General features: G+C 39.7%; 1 protein-coding gene across 2 annotated transcripts in view; it reads right to left on the bottom strand.

The window, feature by feature from the left end:
• The window catches only part of C8A (complement C8 alpha chain), a 55,194-nt gene that overhangs the window by 18,540 nt on the left and 13,627 nt on the right, over positions 1 to 23,027 (bottom strand). Inside the window, exons 4-9 of one of the 2 annotated variants that reach the window (XM_070745991.1) lie at positions 21,649 to 21,787; positions 18,431 to 18,620; positions 15,790 to 15,990; positions 12,287 to 12,527; positions 1,345 to 1,476; positions 20 to 439 (exon numbers count right to left, since the gene is read on the bottom strand). In XM_070745991.1, the coding sequence (XP_070602092.1) occupies positions 393 to 439; positions 1,345 to 1,476; positions 12,287 to 12,527; positions 15,790 to 15,990; positions 18,431 to 18,620; positions 21,649 to 21,787 (950 nt within the window). In that variant the 3' untranslated portion in view covers positions 20 to 392. Of the gene's footprint in view, positions 1 to 19; positions 440 to 1,344; positions 1,477 to 12,286; positions 12,528 to 15,789; positions 15,991 to 18,430; positions 18,621 to 21,648; positions 21,788 to 23,027 lie in introns of those variants that run through there. The other variant, XM_070745990.1, reaches the window with a different exon arrangement.

The raw sequence follows: 23,027 nt of genomic DNA, 5'->3' as shown, positions 1-23,027 counted from the left end.
CAGAAAGTAATGCACCATGTTTTTTTCTTCAACAGTTATTTATTGAACACAATGAAACTTACACACAAGAAAGAATGATGTTTCTTCTACACTTCCTATTTTTCCACATAACCTGCGTCCCGTTCTATGACCTTCTTCCAGTGAGACACAAGGGTGTGTATGCACTGTTGGTACTACTCCTTTTTCCGGTCATGAAGCCATTTCTGCACTTTGCGAATCACCTCTTCATCATCCTCTTCCACGAATGGCATCCTTTAATGGCCCAAACAAGTAGAAGTCTGAGGGAGCTAGGTCAGGGCTGTAGGGTTGATAGGGTAACATTGTCTAATCCTGCTTAGTGATATGTTCCGAAGTCCTCAAACTTGTGTGAGACTGAGTGTTATCATGTTGAATCAAACATTCACCTGGGTTGTTATGGCATTGAAGTCTCTAGAAGCACCTGTTGAGTTTAGTTAATAAGCGAATGAACACATCAACAAGCTGCGTCTTGTCAGGTGTGACAGCTGTGGCTGGCTGCCCTGAACACTGCAAACCTTGGAGCTCTTCCAAACCATCTTCTAATGGTCTCATCCTCTGTGCCCAGAATTCTGCAGATTCTGTACACAAACGTTTGTGAATGTTCCCAACAGTTTCTTTCTCCGCAGTGAGAAATTCAATGAGGAAATGTTGTTTGTAACATACATCACTTACAGATGCCATTTTGAAACACTGCTGCAACTACGCTATCTGTCTGAAGAAATGCAAAATTTACACATACACTCCTGACAATTCAAATAATATATATCTAAAGTTTCACATTCATACCATTACTGTAGGCTGAGAAAAAAAATGTGGTGCATTACTTTCTGGGTGACCCTTGTATATAACTACTGTATATACCCTTGTATATAGTTATAGTATACACAGCATTTGTCAACATAGATGTTAAAACGGCATCATAATGTTATGATTGCCTTCTTGTGAATTCAAAATTTTTTTTTCCTATTATTGTTCCTTCCCCTTTAATTTGCCAACCATCTTTATGAATGAAATCAATTAATGGCAAGAAATTAACAAAACAGAATGAGTCCTATACATTCAAGACTTTGAAGAAATGTCTATATATGACCTGGTCATTTTATGACCAAGATTACCATGTGCCCCTCATAAACATTTTCTTCTCCTTTGAAAGAATCCTTCGTTTCTAAAACAAACTGTGTTTTGTCAAGGAGAATAAGGACTGGCATCAAGAGAATGCAACAGGTTGTGTCTATTTTGCTCCATGAAGAATAATTTCTAGTGCTTGAGTCCCCTTATGGAAACAAAGACGTTTTAAATTCACAAGTGAAGAAGTTTATTGCCTACCTCCGCTCATGCCTCCTTTTGAGCCACATTGATTGTAGTTCACCTTGGCATTTATTTCCAAAGTTTCTTGAAATGGAAAGCTTAAGCCAATCGATGCCCCAAAACAGCTATTTACATAATCCTTTTTAATTTCTATAGTAAGGGAAGAAATCATGAATATCATTAGCATGTTTATACCCATGGATAATTGATGAACCTTCATATCTTAGTTACCAACAGAAGCACAGTAAGAACATTCTTAGTTGCATTTCAACATTTTTAATTGGTAATTGTCTAAAACAATGTGTGCCAAAGATACATTAAAAAAAACAAGATGGCAGGCAGAGCCATATGATAAAATTCACTGTTCTTTTCCACAGGCAACATAACATTAAAAATGGTGGGGAATTCACCCCACCCACATGAACTAAGGTTGGACTTTAAATGTTCATGATGTTGTGTGTTTTTTTTGTTTTTACTCTTTCCCTAGCAGCTGGTATCTGGAAAGCTATTGACAGTGCTGAAGAGAATGCAGTTCTGCTTTTAAAAAAACTCTACAATATAATTTACATTTCCATAGTTGCCACTGTGTGAGCTATATATGGGTTTTGAAAAACGAGAATGTCTGAGAAGAAATGTGTAAAAATAGCTGGTTACTTTTTTTAAAAAAGGTAAGAGTTTGATCTGGTGACACCTGATGAAGTGGACAAGGCCATTGGAGTTGTGAGTTCCGCCTCCTGTTTGCTGGATCCGTGTCCCTTCTGGCTGGTCTCGGCCAGCAAAGAGGTGACACGGAGCTGGGTCCAGGAGATTGTCAATGCTTCTTTGGGGAGGGGGTCCATCCTGGATCCCTACAAGGAGGCACTTGTGTGCCCCCTCCTCAAGAAGCCTTCCCTGGACCCAGCCATTTTCAACAACTATCGCCCAGTCTCCAACCTTCCCTTTATGGGGAAGGTTGTTGAGAAGGTGGTGGCGCTCCAGCGGTCCTTGGAAGAAGCCGATTATCTAGGCCCTCAGCAGTCAGGATTCAGGCCCGGCAACAGCATGGAAACTGCTTTGGTCGCGCTAATGGATGATCTCTGGCCAGGCCCGGAACAGGGGTTTATCCTCTGTCCTGGTGCTTCTTGACCTCTCAGCGGCTTTCGATACCATTGACCATGGTATCCTTCTGCGCCAGCTGGAGGGGTTGGGAGTGGGAGGCACTGTTCTTCAGTGGTTCTCCTCCTACTTCTCTGGTCGGTCGCAGTCGGTGTTAGTGGGGAGTCAGAGGTCGACCTCTAGGTTACTCCCTTTTGGGGTACCTCAGGGGTCGGTCCTCTCCCCCTACTATTTAATATCTACATGAAACCGCTGGGTGAGATCATTCAAGGGCATGGGGTGAGGTATCATCAGTATGCAGATGATACCCAGCTCTACATCTCTACCCCTTGTCCAATCAGCGAAGCAGTGGAAGTGATGTGCCGGTGCCTGGAGGCTGTTGGGGTCTGGATGGGTGTCAACAGACTCAAACTCAACCCTGATAAGACAGAGTGGCTGTGGGTTTTGCCTCCCAAGGACAACCCCATCTGTCCATCCATTATCCTGGGGGGGGGGGAATCACTAACCCCCTCAGAGAGGGTCCACAAGTTGGGCATCCTCCTCGATCCACAGCTCACATTAGAGAAACATCTTTCAGCTTTGGCGAGGGGGGCGTTTGCCCAGGTTCGCCTGGTGCACCAGTTGCGGCCCTATTTTGACCGGGAGTCACTGCTCACAGTCACTCATGCCCTCATCACCTCGAGGCTCGACTACTGTAATGCTCTCTAAATAGGGCTACCTTTGAAAAGTGTTCAGGAACTTCAGATCATGCAGAATGCAGCTGCGAGAACTATCATGGGTTTTCCTAAATATGCCCATGTTACACCAACACTCCGCAGTCTGCATTGGTTGCTGATCAGTTTCCAGTCACAATTCAAAGTGTTGGTTATGACCTACAAAGCCCTTCATGGCATCGGACCAGAATATCTCCGGGACCGCTTTCTGGCGCACGAATCCCAGCGACCAGTTAGGTCTCACAGAGTTGGCCTTCTCCGGGTCTCATCAACTAAACAATGTCATCTGGCGACACTTTTTAAAAGCTTCTATATACTGTAAGCTGCCTCTGCTGTAAAGAATCCATTCATAAAGTTAAAGCAGACTCTAGAAAGGACCCTTAAACCAACAGCATCATTGGAAGCTTGGAAAGGTTGAGTATATATTTTAAATGAAGAGCAAGAACATATCGAAGTTCTAGACCACCTTCCAAATCCTTTCCTAACCTTCTAAACTTGTTTTTAATTTTAATATTGCCTTATTTCCCAGTATTCTCTGCCACATTCTATCTCCCTTCACTTTCCATTAGTAAAAAAAATGTCTTGAGAAACAGAGAATATAGCTGTGTGGTTTGATTCTGTCACCTCAAAAGTTGTGAGAACTTGCAATAAATCCAACAGGCTTTCTAGATCACAAAGACTACCACTTTTGAAGGATGCCTTACTTCCTTTGATTCTTCATAGAGTGAATAAAAATACATAGGAAATTAATTGCAAGCCCCCATACTCTTTACATATATTGTACGTGCAACTTGCTAGGAACGTACTAATACCAAAGATATTATAAATTCATCAGTTTTTCCTAACCTGATTTCAGAGGTAAATGTATTATATTATGCATCAGATTAGGGAAGGCAGAAACTAGACTAGGTTTCTCCTGTAGAATCTTGTCAATTTCCTTTCAGACCCAAAAATATTGTTTGTCAAATTTTATGAAATTATATTCAGTATTTTAATAATTTATTAAACAGACACCAAATTGATCTCTTTAAAAAAATTTCTTGGTGGGGAAAATCCACATTTATGTTTTGATAAGTTTGCATTTGAACATAATAGTTAGTCAGTTTTAATTTTAACCATGGTTCGTTCCACAAATGCCTCATTTATTTTCCCAGTTTCTTCCATTGGTACCAAGAAGATACAATGCTTTGTTCAAGAACAAAGGGTAAATTGGAATGCTGGCATTTAGGTTAAAACAAACCATGGTTTCATTAAGAAGGAGTCAACCTATTCTCCAAAGTACCTGAGGGTAGAACAAGAAGCAATGGGTAGAAACTAAACAAGAAGAGAAGTAACTTAAAACTAAGGAGAAATTTTCTGACAGTCAAAACAGCTGATCAGTGGAACAACTTGCTTCCAGAAGTTGTCAATGCCCCAACACTGGAAGTTTTTAAGCAGATGTTGGATAACCATCTATCTGAAGTAGTGTAGGGTTTCCTGCCTAAGCAGCGGGTTGGACTAGAAGACCTCCAAGGTCCCTTCCAACTCTGTTATTATCATTGTTATTAAACCAGGATTCATAAATCAATGACCACATTTGGCCAATATGGGCAAAGTAAAATAATATTTCTTAATTGGGCTGGGCTTGCACACTATGCTGCCCACCCTGGTGTGGTTTAGTATATTATTGCATCAGTGTTGCTTCATGTAATTAGGGAACTAAAGTTTAATGTTTCCTAATGAGCCAACAGTCTCAATAAAGCTATGGCTCAGACTGTGCTTTGCCATATCTAATAGAACAAAGTCTCCCAGCTGCTGAATTTATTTTCATTTGCTGCCAACTGACAGAATATTAATAAATCCATAGTATTGTTTGTATTTAACTACTCCACCACTGTTTAACAACACACCTGGGTGAAATCTATTTACTTTAAACAAAAAGAAATGATTAGTTCTTTTCTCAGTGTTTCAACAATATATTCTAGTACCTCTTAAGTAATTAGCTGCAGCAAAGGCCTGTCAATACAATTTGTTATTGGTAGTCAGGAGAGGGTTGCTCCTACTTTGATCAATGGTATGTAGTAGATTTCATAAAGTGATGATCATACAAAATATATTGGCAGTGCAGGAAAAGAGAAAAGAAGATTACTTATTGTCTTATTGTAATTCTAAGGGGCTAAATATGGTACACAAATTAGATGGATTTCTGCTTTTAATTTTTGAATTAATCACTGTGTGAGAAAGTCTCTTTCTGTTGTATAATTAGAAATCACAAACAAATGGCATGGCTCTTCTGTGAAACAGAATAATGATTTTCTCTGAAAGAAAAAAAAAATCAAAGATAATCTTTGTGCAACTCCCAAGGATTTACAACTAATATTTGTTTCCATTCTTTCATTGTTTCAGGTGCAGAAACCCGCCTTCAGAATGAATTTCCATCCTTTTTTTTTTTTTGCTAATATATTTGCAGAATTCATAAAGGGCACTCCAAATTAAACACACACACACACACACACGAAAACTGGAATGGATACCAACACAGCATCTGCTTTTCAGCACTTGAAAATTGAATTTTTATCAGAAGGCAGGTGGATAAATGTAGGTAGCTAACTTTTAGACTTAACATGCATCTTTTGCTCTGTTCTCTCTTCTTCTTTTCCCATACAAATCTTCTCCCCAAAGAAGCCTTAAAAGGCCTCCACAAAAAAATAATGAAAATAGTTGTCAATACATGCAGATTTACCCCCGCACCATTCCTTACCCCGTCTTCTCTTACTTAAATCTCAATTTTCTCTAATTATTTCAGTTGATTATTAAAACATCCTCTGTCCTTAATTATACTCTTATTTTCTGGTCTCCTTTTTTGATAAATCACTCTTATTTACTTTTTAGTAACTAATATATATATGTATATGCACTTGAATCTAAATGTTATGAATTATATATAGAACACCAAGATATATACAGTAATAACAAGGATAACTTACATGTATATAGTTTAAGAAATAGAATGTTGAGATATAAATTTTTATGTATTACTCTGCAACAATTTTACTGTTCTCCTACACCCTTTTGATTCTGTACCCCCCCTTTTGTTCATATTCCCTTCTTTTTTATTAGTTTAATAAATAAATTTGATATTAAAAAAAAGAAAAAAAGAAAATAGTTGTCAATAAAATAAATGAAACAAAACAAGCAATAAAATCACTAATACTAAAATAAAGTGTTGTCTATATATACTTTAATATATATGAATTAAAAAGATATTTTTAAAAAATATAATGGCTTAGTCCGGTCAAAAAACTTAATATGTCCACAAGAAATACCCGTCTGTCTGTTCCTCCAGTCCTGTGATGGGGAACTTATGGCAAGTGGAGCCATATCTGCTGGCACGCAAGCCGTTGCTCCAGGCGAGGAAGCAAAAAATCACCGAAAATCAGCAAAATCTCACATAGCCGTGTGTCCTCTCATGAGATTTTGCTTCCTGTATATGTACAGGCGCCAAATCTCGCTCCATTGCGCCTGCATGCAGAGTGGTCACCCGAAGCTGTGCGCGCAGCTCCATTTTTGCTATCGGAACGCCGCCCCCATCCAGGAGGAACCCAATACTGGTCTCCATACTGTTTTGCAGGGCTCCCTAATTAACATATTGCCCCTCAACAATCTGGCTCCTCATTTTACCAACCTTGGAAGGATGGAAGGCTGAGTCAACCTTGGACTGGTTAGGATTGAACTCCTGGCTGCGAGCAGAGTTTGCCTGCAATGCTGCTTTCCAATCACTGTGCCACCAGGGCTCATGGTGCTACCTTTGAAGAGTGTCAGGAATTTGCAAATTGTGCAGAACGCAGTCGCGCGAGCAGTCATGCACATATCTCTCCAACACTCTGCGGCCTGCACTGGCTGCCAGTTGGTTTCCGGACTCAATTAAAAGTGTTGGTTATGACCTATAAAACCCAACATGGCATCGGGCCAGAGTACCAGCGAGACTGCCTTCTGCCACATGAATCCCAGCGACCAATTAGGTCCCACAGAGTCCGCCTTCTCCAGGTTGCGTCAACTAGACAATGTTGTTTGGCAGGACCTAGGGGGAGAGCCTTCTCTGTGGCGGCCCCGACCCTCTGGAATCAGCTCCCCCCGGAGACTCGTACTGCCTCACCCTCCTTGCCTTCCATAAGAGTCTTAAGACTCATTTATGCTGCCAGGCTTAGGGCTGTTAGATTCTTGCCCCCTGGCCAATGAATTTGCTAAGAGAATGCAGAACGATTGAAATGAATATTTTTTATGGATTTTTTTTTTTGGGGGGGAGGTAGATTTTAAATTATTAATTGTATCCAGGATACTGTTTATTGTTTATTATATGTTGTGAGCTGCTCCCAGTCCTTGGAGAGGGGCGGCATAGAAATCCAATAAATAAATAAATAATTTCTAAATATGGCACACTGAAGACAACTCACAATACGTCTTACTGACAGGAAAGTTAAAGAGAGAAAAACCTAAACTTGCATGTGAGGTTCATTAAAACACACCCCTGCTTTTAAGCATCATTTGGCAATTAACGTGCCTGCCAAGGCAAAGATTGCCAAACTACCCCTTAAGAGTATATTTCTGCCTTCGCTTCATTGAGTCATCCATGCTTGATAGTGATTGCATCCATCATCAGCCTTTTCAGAGGAAGGGAAACAAGCCCATAATTCCAGCGAAACATTTGCTTTCAGACACTGCGAGCAGCACTAAAGCAAAAGGCCGACATTCATTGAACCACAGATTTGCTTCTCCTGACTCAACAAGGCACTTAACTATAGCACAAGTTTGATAAATGTGTCTCTCTTTTTTTTATAGTCTGCTGCCGTGGGTGAAAATTATACAAGTATCTTACATAAAAGCAAAAAATATTTTTCTCCCGGGGCGCATTTTTTTGTTGTTGTCTTTTTTAGGGCTCCAACTTCCCTCCTCCTTCCACGGGGCCCACCTTCTCGTATAAATCACACCCTTTCTGAAAGGCAGGGAGCAAAATGCAAAATAAATAAAGGAATGGCTCTGTGGAGATGTTGCTGGCTGATGTATTCTTCTTCTCTAGACGTCCTTGCTTTGTGCAGCTTCGAATGGCACGTTGGTCTCTCTGTTGGTCACTCTCCAGGACCAGGAGAGACAAAAATTTGTGAGTATTAAAATCCACCGAATCCACACCCTGACTGGATGGATGCTATTCACTATTGTAAGTTCAGCATTCTTTATTAGTTGTATATATTGTTTTACGCCACCCTAAGTGTGTAAGGAGTTGATCGATTTATAAATTTGATAGATAGATATTATTATTATTATCATTATTTATTGGATTTGTATGCCGCCCCTCTCCGCAGACTTGGGGCGGCTAACAACAGTGGTAAAACAACATGAACAATCCAATTAATAAAAACAACTAAAAAACCCTTATTATAAAAACCCAAACATACACACAAACATACCATGCATAACTTGTAATATCCTAGGGGGAAAGGATAACTTAACTCCCCCATGCCTGGTGACAAAGGTGGGTCTTAAGTAATTTGCGAAAGACAAGGAGGGTGGGGGCCATTCTAATCTCTGGGGGGAGTTGGTTCGAGAGGGCCAGGGCCACCACAGAGAAGGCTCTTCCCCTGGGGCCTGCCAAACAACATTGTTTGGTCGACGGGACCCGGAGAAGGCCAACTCTGTGGGGCCTTATCGGCCGCTGGGATTCGTGCGGTAGAAGGCGGTTCCGGATGTATTCTGGCCCAATGCCATGTAGGGCTTTAAAGGTCATTAACAACACTTTGAATTGTGATAGATAGATAGATAGATAGATAGATAGATAGATAGATAGATAGATAGATAGATAGATAGATAGGTGAATGATGAGGCAGCAGCCATCTCGATCACCGGAACATAGAGACTTTAATAAAACCACTTAGCTTTCGTTAGCGTGCTGCTAACTTCGTCAGAGTTTTTAAAATGCCGTGGGAGACAAACATCTTTATAAAGCATTACTCAGTCTGCTCATTGCCCGCGTCACGGGGCCACGGGGTAGACAGACAGACAGACAGACAGACAAACAAACGAGTGCTAGTAACCTACAATTGCTAGGAAATGGGTCACCCCACCTGCGGCAACCCACAGCATTACTGCTATGCTGCAGTACTTTGAGTCTTGCAGTGACTTCCAATAGTTTTCAAAAATGCTGGTTTTAACCTATAAAATCTTTAACCTATAATTTCTTTAATGGTTTTCAGGTTTTTTGCAGGTTTGTGATCTTCAAATAAAAGTCCCTTGTTCTGAAGACTTATATGGAGTGGACAGTTCCGTTTTCTCTCCGTTGAAAATATTGATGTAGAATCTGGAGGCGCTTTTCCTCATTTGCAGTCCTTTCTCATTGGGACAGACTTCCCACAGACACTGGGCAGTCCCCCAGCTTGACACTGTTTGAGAAGGCTTTAGAAGTGGTAGAGGTTCAGGGGATACTTAAGATGTAACTGCTAACATTGGATTGTGTGTCAGGGTGTGTTTTGTTTAATCTGTTATTTTCAATTACATTTTAAGTTTAAGTTTAAGTTGTTTAAGTTTAAACGTAAACGTAAACGTAAACGTAAACGTAAACGTAAACTTAAACTTAAACTTAAACTTAAACTTAAACTTAAACTTAAACTTAAACTTAAACTTAAACTTAAACTTAAACTTAAACTTAAACTTAAACTTAAATGAATGAATGAATGTTTATAAATTTTTGAGACCACCCATCTTACCACAAGGTACTTCTGAGTGGCTATTGGGAAAAATGCACTAGCCTTCTCTGTAAAGGTAGCTCTTTAGTATCGTGCGTTTATGTGGGTGACTGGAGTGAAGAGACAGGCCAAGAAATGCTGAAAATACAAACAAATCCATAGAGTACAATGCTCATTTAAGTGCCTTTCCCCACTTCTGCCCAGAAAAGCCTTCCAGCCATCCTTGAGTCAGCAGAAAAAGTTTGTAGATGTGACAGTGTGACTTATGACTGGTCTTTGCACTTATGACCATCGTAACATCCTCACAGTCATGTGATCCAAATTTGGGTGCTCTGCACATCTTTGCAACAGTTGCAGCATCCTATGGTCTTGTGATCGCCACTTGCGACCTTCCCAGTTGGCTTTTTATTGTTATTATTATTTATTATTATTATTTATTAGATTTGTATGCCGCCCCTCTCCGAAGACTCGGGGCGGCTCACAACAATAATAAAAACAATATAGTAGTAGAACAAATCTAATATTAAAAAACATACAAAACCCTATCATTATTTTAAAAATGTTTGTAAATCAAAGACTACCTATATGGTAATCCAGAACATATGTTTTATTACCAATAAGAGTTTTTCTCACCTATCCAAAAATCATAGAGCAAAACAGATTCACCTCCAAATATACAACTGAAATCTGTCCCAAGTTATTATAGAAAGATAAGACTGGAATTTATATTTTTATGAAATTGTTTATACTATTTAGCCGAGGTCCAGATACTTTGAAAATAATACAAGCTGAGTGGTGGATTGAGGCATTTTGGTACATGTCTCTATTGTGTGTATGATTCCCGCTATGAACACAGCTTGCCTCCCCTGGATCTGGGCAGCTTTCCTTTGTTCGTATAGAATAATTCACAGGTTTTGACTAATTCAGACTGTCATTTACCTCCAATGCATTAAGCAGCCAACAATCATTTTCTCCTTGTTAATGTAGCTGTGGAAGCAGTTAACAGCCTTATAAATATAATCTATACTAAGCTTCTGAAATTCAAATCTGGAACGCCTTGAACTGATTGGTAAAAGTCGACTTCAGATCTGCAATTGATGGCCATGGCATAATGCATTCAGGCAGAATCTAAGGGGATTGCCTCCCCACAAAATGTTGCTTAGGACTCCAGTTGGTCAGAACGATTCCAAAAATAAAGACAGGCGGAAGATTATTGGACTGCCAACTCCAAGGCCTTCTGGGAACATGTAGGCAAGACAGTCTCAGGGAAACAAATGCAGTGGACCAAATAAAGTAAATAAGGATGCTATTCTCCCACATGTAATAAACAGGACAGGTGAGTTCTTTGTTCTGTGAGATCCCTAGAAATACTGCTTCTCTTTTGGCAAGGATAGAAATCATTAGTACTGTACAGCTATCTGCGTGGATTACATTTCCATGCATTAATCTGCAGAACAAATGTCTTCTCCTCTGCTAGTCAACATGGCCATCAAATACTAAGACTTCATATCTGTATTTTCTTTTTTCTTTCCCTGTCCTCCATTCCTTTATTTTGGCATCTTTTTAAATAGATGTTCGTTTAATTGTTCGTTTTCAGAGAGAATTATACCCTATTTTTCGGAGTATAAGATGCACCTTTTTCTTCCCTAAAAGAGGCTGAAAATTTGGGTGCGTCTTATACTCTGAATGTAGCTCCTCCAGCAGCCCTAAGTAGCTGCTAACAACCTTCCAAGCTCTTACCTTGCAGGCTCTTTCATTGTTACTCTCTGCAAAGAATGTTTTCCATGCCCTAAGTCTTTGCAGGATTTTTTCCATTGCTCTACTTACTCCGAATGTTTTTTTTTCCAGGTGCTAATGATGTTTCCAGCTCTTACTGGCTTACAAGCTCTTTCATTGTTACTCTCTGCAAAGAATGTTTTCCATGCCCTAAGTCTTTGCAGGATTTTTTCCATTGCTCTACTTGCTCCGAATGTTTTTTTCCAGGTGCTAACAATGTTTCCAGCTCTTACTGGCTTACAAGCTCTTTCATTGTTACTCTCTGCAAAGAATGTTTTCCACGCCCTAAGTCTTTGCAGGATTTTTTCCATTGCTCTACTTGCTCCGAATGTTTTTTTCCAGGTGCTAACAATGTTTCCAGCTCTTACTGGCTTGCAAGCTTTTTCATTGTTACTCTCTCAGAATGAAGGTTTTTTTAAGTCCTTAACCAAGGGAGAAAATTATGTGCTGAAGCTGACCAGACTAAGGATGCTAGTCAGATGAATACCTGGTAAGCAGATTCTTTTCCCTATTTTCCTCCCCAAAAACTAAGTTGCAACTTCTACTCTGAAAAATACAGTAAGATATCAATGCTGGACCTGGACCTAGCTTTGAGCATATAGATGTGCTTTTGTGTATAAATGTCCGTCACTGAACAATATATGAAATAAATGTGCAAACCTGAGCTCGTCATTTTGTCTTTGTTCACCACAAGGATGTATTCAAAGATGCCTCCAATGGTTCCAGATGTCATGAAATGGGTACCATAATCATCAATAAATCTGCTGTACATCCCATAATCGTATTCCTCTGGAAGCTCTATCAGAGACTGCAACGTGTCTTCATCCAAGTATATATTATTACGTCTCATCTTGAAACGAGCTGTTTGTACTTTGGTTTTGGCTCGAATAAATCCTACATTCTGTAGGTCAAAGCATGGGAGATAAGTGCATAGCCAATTATCAGACAGGCAGATGTGCTCGACTTATAACCACAATTGAGTCCAAAGTTGCTGTTGCTAACTGAAACACTTGCGAAGTGAGTTTTGCCCCATTTTATGACCTTCCAGGTCACAGTTGTTAAGTGAATTACTGCAGTTGTTCAGTTAATAACGTGAGTTAGGGTTAGGATTAGGGTTAGTATTAACACTAACCCAAGCATTAGGGTTACAATTAACCTTAACCCAAGCATTAGGGTTAGGATTAGTGATGGGCAAACCCAACGGTATTATGCAAAATTCGGCCGAATCTGAACCGAACCCGAACTTGAACCCAAACGGGGAATCCCTCCCATGAAGAGATTCCGGGGCCCAAGCTTTGACATCACCGGCAGGTTGCTAAGGACGCCAAGTTGATCACTTCCTGGATTCCATGGAATCCAGGAAGTGATCACATTGGCATCCTTAGCAACCTGCCGGTGATGTCAAAGCTCCGAACGCCAAACACGACCCTGAACTTTGCCCGAAGTTTGGAAAAAATTCATGTTTGTGTTCGGCATGCCGAACACTGCAAAATTCGATACAGACCTGAATTGTGCGGGTTCAGTTCGCCCATCACTAGTTAGGATCAGAGAAGGGCTGCCCATCATCCGCACTACCACTGCACTCATGGCAGCAGGCACGAGCATGGGCATGTCAGGATTGCACAGGTGTGCGCCTTGGCACGAAACTTGCACAGAAGCCAAATCTTGTGCGAGGATGCTTGAGAGATTTCACTGATTTTTGGTGATTTCTTTGCTTCCACACATTCGCGGAAGCAAAAAACCCACCAGAAATCGACAAAATCTCATGCGTTTGAGCATCCTCACATGAGATTTGGCTTCCTGCAAATCTGCAAAAGGGAAATCTCACACCGACACATGTGCCCGCATGCTGGTCAGCTGGAGCTACGTGCACAGCTCCATTTTTCTAACCAGGACTGCGTACCTGACCATACCTGCAGCTCAATACTGGTTTCGATTAACCCTAACCCAAGCATCTTGATTTTGATTATTTATTTATTTTATTTATTTATTCGATTTTTATGCCGCCCTTCTCTTTTTTTAAAAAGAAAAATTTAAATTGATTTTTTAACAAGTTTAATATACACATAACATAAAACAGTGCACTGTCACATCAGTTGTTTCAATTCAGTTTCATTATCCAAATTTATCCTTTTATCCATCATTTAAAATTGAATATGGTCCACCATGTACCTGTACCAATTTTGCATTGTCCATTTTGTCGCATCCTTCCAACCCAAAACTATTACCGCCTGAGCACTTTCTATTGCTGCTTGTTTTATTTCTCTAAATTCTCCCATCGCTTTGCTTTTAACTAATACTGTCATTTCCTTTGTGATGGTCCGTTGTATATTTAACATTCTATTTATGTCCTCTTGCACTTTTTACCAAAATTCCTGCACTATGGGGCATTCCCAAATCATATGCATAAACACTCCTTTATCTTGACAGCCATGCCAACATTTACCCCTAACCTTCTGCTAAAAGTGTGTGGCTTGCAACATGTTAGCAATAGCAATAGAGTCTACGGAGAGGGGCGGGATAAATTTCTAATAAAATAAATAAATAAAATAAATAAATAAATAACACTTTTTAACAGAGCCAGCATATTTCCCCCACAATCCAGGTCCTCATTTTACCCACCTCGGAAGGATGGAAGGCTGAATCAACCTTGAGCCTTGAGATTAGGTGACCTTGGGATTCTTACAATGGTTATAAGTGTGAAAAGTGGTCACAGGTCACTTTTTTCAGTGCCCTTGTAACTTTGAACAGTCACTGATGTCAGCCCTGGAAGCCATATTTTTCGTTGGAGCTTCAGGGCTGCCATATTTAATGTCTGGGCAAACAGGAGGTGGGGATTACAAAGAGGATGGATGATTAGCCCTAACCAACATTCCTTTCTCTGGGAGTCAAGGGCATTCGGCCTGCACTTGGATGGGAGTGACTGGGGGATGTCTCCAGTTGGGACGGTGAATGAATTGGACCAAGTGATAGACTTGTGGGTGCAGGGGATGGATCTTTGACTTTCTTTTGTTTGGGGAAAACCCAGAACTTTCCATTTTGGGTTTTCCCAGATGAGCCAACATCACATCTCAAACAAATTTTGAACTTTGAGGAACTTCAAGCCATGGAGTCTTCTTTTGTTTGGAGTGTTACTCGGAACCCTGACATCTGTTGCACAAGGACTACCTGTATACCCAGTTTTTGCATGGAAGGTAAGTAACTAGTTAATTAGAATACAGCAACAAGTTGCACCCAGTTTTTCTATGGGACGTAAGTAGAAAGTTATCTAGCTAGCAATCAGAAACAATTAAGATGAGTTTTTGAAACATGGTCTTATAATAATATGCAAAGATCGATCGATCAATCTATCCTCTGTCTGTCTGTCTGTCTGTCTGTCTGTCTGTCTGTCTGTCTGTCTGTCTATCTATCTATCTATCTATCTATCTATCTATCTATCTATCTATCTATCTATCTATCTATGAAAATTTATATGGCTGCCCAACTTATTCTCAGTGATTTCATGCAGTTTAAAAAAAATAAAAAACCCAATACAAATACAATTTAAGAAGTCACAACCCATCCACCTCCTTAGTGTCAGTAATCAAATGAGCAACTTGACAGGTTCAATTCCACTTTGGGATCCCCAGGCTCATGGCAAAACCCCCTCTCCAAGCAAATTATTCGAAAATCCTGGATTGTAACCAGTTCTATGCAAGCCTTTTACAAAAACTGATCAGCACCAAGCTGTTCGCATCTCTTGATTTCCAAGCGTTCCTAAATTATAAGCAGAATAATGACTTCCTTCAACTTTTGGTTTTCTTACATTAATATAGAAAAGATAGATTTGCCATTGGAACATTTTCTCTAACAACAACTGTTGCCTGATGAATAATTCTATATATTTTTCAACCATTCTCATTTATATATTTAATGTCAGGGAAGCAGGATGTAGGGAGATAGCATGAAACATTCCTCATAATAATTTTATTCTTCATTATAATGCTTCCTTTTTACGTCAGTGTAATAAGAGCAATAGCAGTGCTAATAATCTCACATGTGCAATTACACACAAATTAAGACATGACTATTCCTGGTTCAAGAGGAAAATGTGAGCTGAATGATTGGATTAGAAAAATAATAATAACAAGAATTTAGAAAAGAGGTATTTTATGTCCTATTACCTTTTCTTTGTATTGGGTAAAATTGTTCAGGGTCCCTTGAGCCTTTGATAATGTAAAGCCCAGTTCCAGAGCCACAGGAACCTCAGCAGGTCCTATGCCAACTGTAAATCCAGCATTTCTAGAAGTGTCCTTTTTGATGGCTCTCAGTAAATCTGCAGAATCATCATAAAACTCTGAAGAGACACCAGTATCAGCCTGAGCCTAAATTGAAAAAATAATAAATTGGATTAACAACAATGGATTCTCTTTTATTCTCTATAACCTACATTGTGTATTAGAATAAGTAAGTAAGTAAGTAAGTAAGTAAGTAAGTAAGTAAGTAAGTAAGTAAGTAAGTAAGTATATAAATAAATAAATAAATAAATAAATAAATAAATAAATAAATAAATAAATAAATAAATAAATAACATGGGTGGAGAACTATGGCCTTTTTATAACCTTCAGACCTCAACTCCCAGAATTCCTGAGCTAGAATGGCTGGCTCAGGCATTCTGGGAGTTGAAGTCCACAGGTCATAAAGGGTTTTCCCTATAGTTTTCCCACCACTGTCCCAGAAGGTCCAGAAGCTCCAAATTTCAGCACATGCAAACCTAATTTATCCTATCTGAGCCTTTGCAGGACCAATTTCTTTCTCCTAAGTTATTTGGTCATCGCAATGAACAAAAAGACATCTGCTTTCATAATTTAGTTTCTGCCCACTAATGTAATTTTGCCTTAATGTTGTTCAGATGATATTGGACACTATGGAATTAATCTTTGGTGAGTGCAAGAGAGGTGACTCTACGGGAACCTGAAATTAAGCAGGCTAAAGATTCCTTGGCTGATCTACCACGCAATCCGGTTCTCATCTGAACTTGACCATGGGCAAAAGCCCAAAACTAGTTCCAGTGGGGTTGAGATGGTTAGAGGCAAGAGCTTGCCACCTCCAACTTACAACATCAGCTAACTTCAAAAAATTATACAAGGCTTGCCTCCCCATTGTATAATAACTCGCCGAGGTTTTGGTAGTCTGTGCTCAGAGGTTTGGAGCCAGGTCTTAAGGCTCTTATGAAACATCAGGAGGGTGCCCCCCTCCCATTTTTATGGGGCTTTAATCATGTAGCTGCTACCACTACTTTGGCCTCTGGTGGCCTCAGTTTTGCAGGCTAACTCTACCACCGTTTGGAGTTTGAGCCTGACAGGCTTAAGGTTGACTCCGCTCTCAATCCTTCCAAGGTCAATATAATCAGGACCCAGAGTGTATCGGATAATATGCTGACATTGTAAACCTCCCAGAGAGTGTCAAAAACATTTTGAGTAGTTATGTAAGTCTTTGTGCTATTTTCTATTGCTGTTGCTATTTTCTGATATTACCCCCACAGAAGTCCCAACGAACCTGATAGTAGTTTGTGTGCACATGTGTATATTTAGCAAAGGTCTCTCTTGCACTCACCAAAGATTAATTCCAGGATGTCCAACATCTGAATAAAATTAAGGCAACATCACAAATGGATTCCTGTTTCGGCACTCAGTGCCGAAAAGGTTCGCCAACACAGCCCTATACCATTCTGGACATGATTGTTAAAAACCTTCAATGATGGAACAGCCATAGCTTCTGTAGGCAAACTGTTCCACCACGGATTAAATATCCTCACTATCAGGAAATTAATCCTTAGTTCTAGACTGGATCTCTCTGTGTTGAGCTTCCATCCATTAATTTGTATCTTAGCCCTGAGGTGCTGTGGAAAATATTTTGACCCCCACCTGTCTGTGACAAACTCTCAAATATTGGAAGACTGATATTGTCTCACTCCCTAATCTTTCTCTCTGTTGGACATTCCAAGTTTCCACAACTGTTCATTGTATGTTTTAGCCTCCAATCATCTTTGTTGCTCTTCTCTGCACTCTTTCTATAGTCCCAACATTTTTTTTGTAACGTGGTGACCAAAACTAGATGCAGTATTTCAAGTGCAGATACTGCACCTGGATTTAATAATACATAATCCCATAACGGTGCTAATAGGCTAGACTTTGCAGTAGTTTAGGTGAAATTGCACAAAGGCAGAAAACTGACCTGATTCCTGCAATAGATCATTCAGAGTTTTCATCCTGGCCTCGATTACCACATTAAAAGCAAATGAACACCGAAGGAATAGATCAGTAATGGTGAACCTTTTTTGGTTCGTGTGCCAAAAGGGTGTGTGTGTATGTGCTAACACACTTGCCCACACCCATTCGCCCCGAGTTCACGGAGAGGGGCGGGATACAAATCTAAATAATAAATACATAAATAATAAATTCCTTCACCCCATTCATGTGCACAGTGCTGTCCTGGATAGCACATGCTTGCATGCTGCAGCTGACATAAGGCACCACGTCACGTGCCTTCCATTATGGCTCCACCTGCCACTTGTGGCACACGTACCATAGATTTGCCATCACAGGAATAGATCATTATCTCATTTAAAATCTATCAGTCCAGAATAGGCTGTCTTTTTGGTGTCTTCGATGAAACTGACGGTGCCTTTTTTATATAACTCAAAGCAGGGAATTTGCCTAATGCCATTCGATGTATAACTCTACCGCATTAGATATTTCCTTGCATAGGTCCAGGGCTCTTGAAACCTTAATGTTAAGCACACCAATACATCCATATACTTACTAGAAATCGATAGAAGTGAACATTGTAGGACTTTCGGAAATATTTCTCATCATCCCCATAATACAAATGTTCACATGTCGAGTCATACTTCAGCTCTCTCCATTCTCCATTATAAACAGCTTCACACTGGCCTCCAAAATATTTAGGATCATAGACTGACAGTGCATGCTTTTGTGTAAGGATGTTGAATCTTTAATAAAGAAGGAGGAAGGCAGATAGCTAAACAGCATTGGTGTGTTCTGTGGCAAAGAATATTCTGGTTCTTAAGCATCCTAGAAACTCTAAAAATCGAAACAAAATCTGGGGAGTGATTCAGATGCAGGCCAATTAAAACTATGTTTCTCTATTTTTTTTTACTTCTAAATACATGTATTTGATTTATATTTCGAGACTAGACCAGAGGTGGATTCCTCCTGGTTAGCACCAGTTCTAAAGAGCCAATAGCAAACCGCTGGTTACGCAACTGGTTTTGTCGTGCCAGTCCATGGACTATGCAAGCTCTCTTTTGTTTTTTGGATTTTTTTTAAATGGGGGGTGGGAGATTTTTTGCTGATTTTTTTCCCCTGTGCATGCCACAAAACAAAGTTTCTGGCACTGTGTATGCACTACCATCTCATTTTTCGCTTTAAAAAAAATATATTGCAAATTTTTAGCATTGCACATATGCACCTGCGTAATGTGGCCACACGGCACAGGAGGAAGTGAACCGGAGATAAGTTAGAATCAGTGAAGGGCTACCAACATTTTTACGACCACACTGTGGGCGTGGCTTATGCAGGACGCCCTGCATTTTCTTTCAACATCTTTCAGTGCAAATTGGGTGCTCTGGGGTGGAGCTCCATTTTTGCTTTCCCCCATCTGGGACACACTGGTTAGAACCCACCCCTGGACTAGAGACATAGATGACAACACAATAAACAAGTTGTAAAAGGTCACATTTGCACCAAAGCAGATTAGAATAAAGGCTGTTTTAATACTGAGGGCATGAAATGTGATAATTGTTCATATTTACTTTTTTTTATTCCTTTCACTCTTTTATGGCATTATTGTTTTTGGGTGCAGCTGTATAAATATATTTGATAATGCATTTGAATGGTGTGTCATAGTGTGGATACATTTTCAAGCATACTTTTGAGATGTTTTCTATTTGGCACAATTTAGTCTGTGCTAGAATCCTATGGGTATTTATCTAAGGGTAAAATTCAGTGAAATACTGTGGAATGTACCTCTGAATAAATACAGGTTGTCCTCAAGTTATGACCACCATTGAGATCATATTGATGTTAAATTTATTAAGTGAGTTTTGCCCCATTTTATATTTATTCCTATGGCATTTATAAAGTCTCTATCCTACATCGAAACATAGGAGATTGACAGCAGAAAATGACCTCATGGTCCATCTAATCTACCCTTATACTATTTCCTGTATTTTATCTTAGGATGGATATATGTTTATCCCAGTTCAGTAAAATAATATTTTATCACGTTACTTCTAATCTTTCCCCCAGCTAACCTCAGATTGTGCCCGTTTGTTCTTGTGTTTACTTTCCTATTAAAAACACTTCTCTCCTGAACCTTATTTAACCCTTTAACATTTAACATTTAACCCTCTCCAAGTTCCTAAGAGGCCAGTAAGGGGCATACATAAGTGCACTGATGTGCCTATCGTCCCCTGTCCAATCATCTTTCCTTATCTCATATATCATACATTTTCTCTCCTTTCCTCCAACCTCTCTTCTTTCTTACTTTCTATCATTATATATATTACTTAATGTCTATTCTCCTTCATATGTATTGTATATTGGACAAAGAATAAATAAATAAATAAAAATTAAAATATTCAAATGTTTCAATCATGTCCCCCCATTCCCTTCTGTCCTCCAGACTATACAGATTGAGCTCATTAAGTCTTTCCTGATAAGTTTTATGCTTAAAACCTTCCACCATTTTTGTAGCCCGTCTGCTCAGAATAATCACCATTAACAACACTCTGATATCCACGCTTCAGCCAGCTGCAAATCCACTGAACTATCCAGGGGATTAAGTCCAATCTTCACTAACTTATCTATCAGCTCTATCTATCCTAACTTGGTTGAGTTCTAAAATATTAATTTCAAAATATGGCACAATGCGATGGATAAAAATAAACATTATTTTCTGTAAATATACTGTAAATTAGGCAGATCTTAATGTTAGGCAAAACTTAATGTTGTTCTATTTCTTTAAAAAATCTGAAATTTCTTAATTTAATGAGGAACAATATTTTGGCTTGCCACTGAAATATTGATGAATGGGAGAGAAGACTTTGTGCATAGGTGTGAAATGGCCAAAGGGCATGTTCGATTGTATTGTTTATCTTTATGCAGTCATCTCTTTAACCAGGAGTCTACAACCATTTTAGTTCCAAAGACTGGCAGCAGATGCAACCTTGGCAATGTGGGGAATGTGTCACGCATCCTACGCCTACAACCTAAACCCTGTGCATGTGCAAAAGAAGCTTTACATGAACAGCTACCACTCATTACCGGACTCCATAGTGTCATCCCCAAACGCCCAACACTTTACTCTTAGATTATCTACAGTTGACCTATCCAGATTCCTAAGAGATCAGTAAGGGGCGAGTACAAGTGCACTAGAGTGCCTTCCGTCCCCTGTCCTATTGCTCTCCTATATCTCCTATACCTTTCTTCTATTCCTATATCTCTTTTCTATTCTTTCATTGATATGTTCTATTACTATATCTTCTTTTCTATTATTTCTTAGATATATTTTACTATGAGTATCTCCTCTATAACCTTCATCGTGTATTTTACTATGTGTATATAGATATATACCCACTAAAACCCTCATTGTGTATTGGACAAAATAAATAAATAAATAAAAATAAACTTTGGTTGCTAATGGGCTGCAGCCCTGTAGCAGTTCACAGTTCAGGGGTTGGGAACCCTGTCTTAAATAGCCAGAAGCCTAAATCCCAACAGATGAATGGAATTCCTTCCATTTGGTTTTTTATAAGAGAAAGGCCGGGCATCCATCTTGCAACTATTTTGTACAGCATCAGAATAAATTCTAAATTTGCAGGCACCACTAGAAGAAAATAGAAAAACTGAAAATATTTTCACACTGGAAGCAAACTTATCAAAACTGGAAGTAAGATTTTTGTTTCTATGTGATTAAAAAAAATGCGCTGGAGGCTGGGTGGAACGAATTCTGCTTACCCTCTTGAAACCAGTTCAATTCCTGGGACTGGATCTAGGTATTCACATGTACTTTCAGGATCATCACAATCAGCCTCATCGGATCCATCCCTGCAATCTAATTCTCCATTACATAATAGGTGACGTTTAATGCAGCGGCCTGAAATGCAAATATTGTTATTTGTTTATTTATGGAATCTCTGCTTAGTCTACTTGGATTTAAAGGTCTTTTCCTGACATACATAAAAAATAATTTGAACAGATTTTTTTTTCACGTTCTTGTTCTTCTTCAAGTTAAACATGTTACACTTTAACATCTTTAACTTTAACAACCCTAAGCCAAAAGTGTATATGAAGAGTAGCTTAAGTAGAATAGCTGCTCCTCTTCGGAAAAGGTACATCTATGTTATTATTGGACTTTGCACATAATGTTAAGCTAGGTTGTCTAAGTATGGTGTCTGACCAAATCATAATATCCTGACGTATATCATGCTAATAAAAAATAGCAATTACTGTATATAAATGGGCTTGCACAGTATAGACTGTATGATGCTGAGTCAAAACAAAACCAGTAATGTTATGTCTCAGTATTATGAATGAACGAGACCAGTGATGGTGAAGCTATGACACGTGTGTTGAAAGTGACACTGCACAAAGTTTTGAGTGATTAAACACCCTACAATGCAATTGTAGGGTGTTTAATCACTCAAAACTTTGTGCAGTGTCACAATACAATTTGGCATGATTTTTTTTTAAAAATGCTGCAGGAATCACGTGAAAATAATCAGAGCTGAAGAATTTTCTTGGATGAGAAGTGAAATGACTTCAAGAAACCCCCCAAAAAGTCCAGTTGCGTCTTGAAAAAACCTTTTGGGGGCATGAATATAAATGTGTACTTTAAAAAAGCCACTGGACCCTCTGAAAAGTCACGTGAGAGGGATCTGTTCTTATACAGCTGCTGGACAGTCTGAAAATAGTGAATGAAGAGTGTTAGATTGCACAGGAATTAGCGCCGGTCGACTTACCGGCTGGCAGCCTTTGCCGGAGGGACCGGGCAGACACCGGACTCCCTCATGGCGGCTGCCATCTTGTTTTCGGCCGAAATCTCGCGAGATGAGATTTCGGCCGAAAATCAGGCCCACGAGGCCTGACGTTGCTGCCGGTCAGGGGCGGGGCTTGCAGGCCCTATTTAAGGGCCTGCAGGCCCTGGGCCAAGCCTTTTCGCTGGGACCGGCAGCTGGAGCAGACATTCTTTTGTTTTTGCTCCTGGCAGCCATTTTGTGGTGGCCTCGTGTTGCGGCCGCCATTTTGAATCCAGCGAAGAGGCCTTTCTTCAAGGCCCAGCAGTGCCTGAGGACTTCAGAGTCCCCCTCGGGCCCGAGGGGGAGTGGTGATTCGCT

The sequence above is a fragment of the Erythrolamprus reginae genome, chromosome 3, assembly GCF_031021105.1.
Source record: "Erythrolamprus reginae isolate rEryReg1 chromosome 3, rEryReg1.hap1, whole genome shotgun sequence".
Taxonomy (NCBI): domain Eukaryota; kingdom Metazoa; phylum Chordata; class Lepidosauria; order Squamata; family Dipsadidae; genus Erythrolamprus; species Erythrolamprus reginae.
Note: the sequence above shows the minus strand (reverse complement) of the source record. Positions and strands in the feature narration are given on the sequence as shown.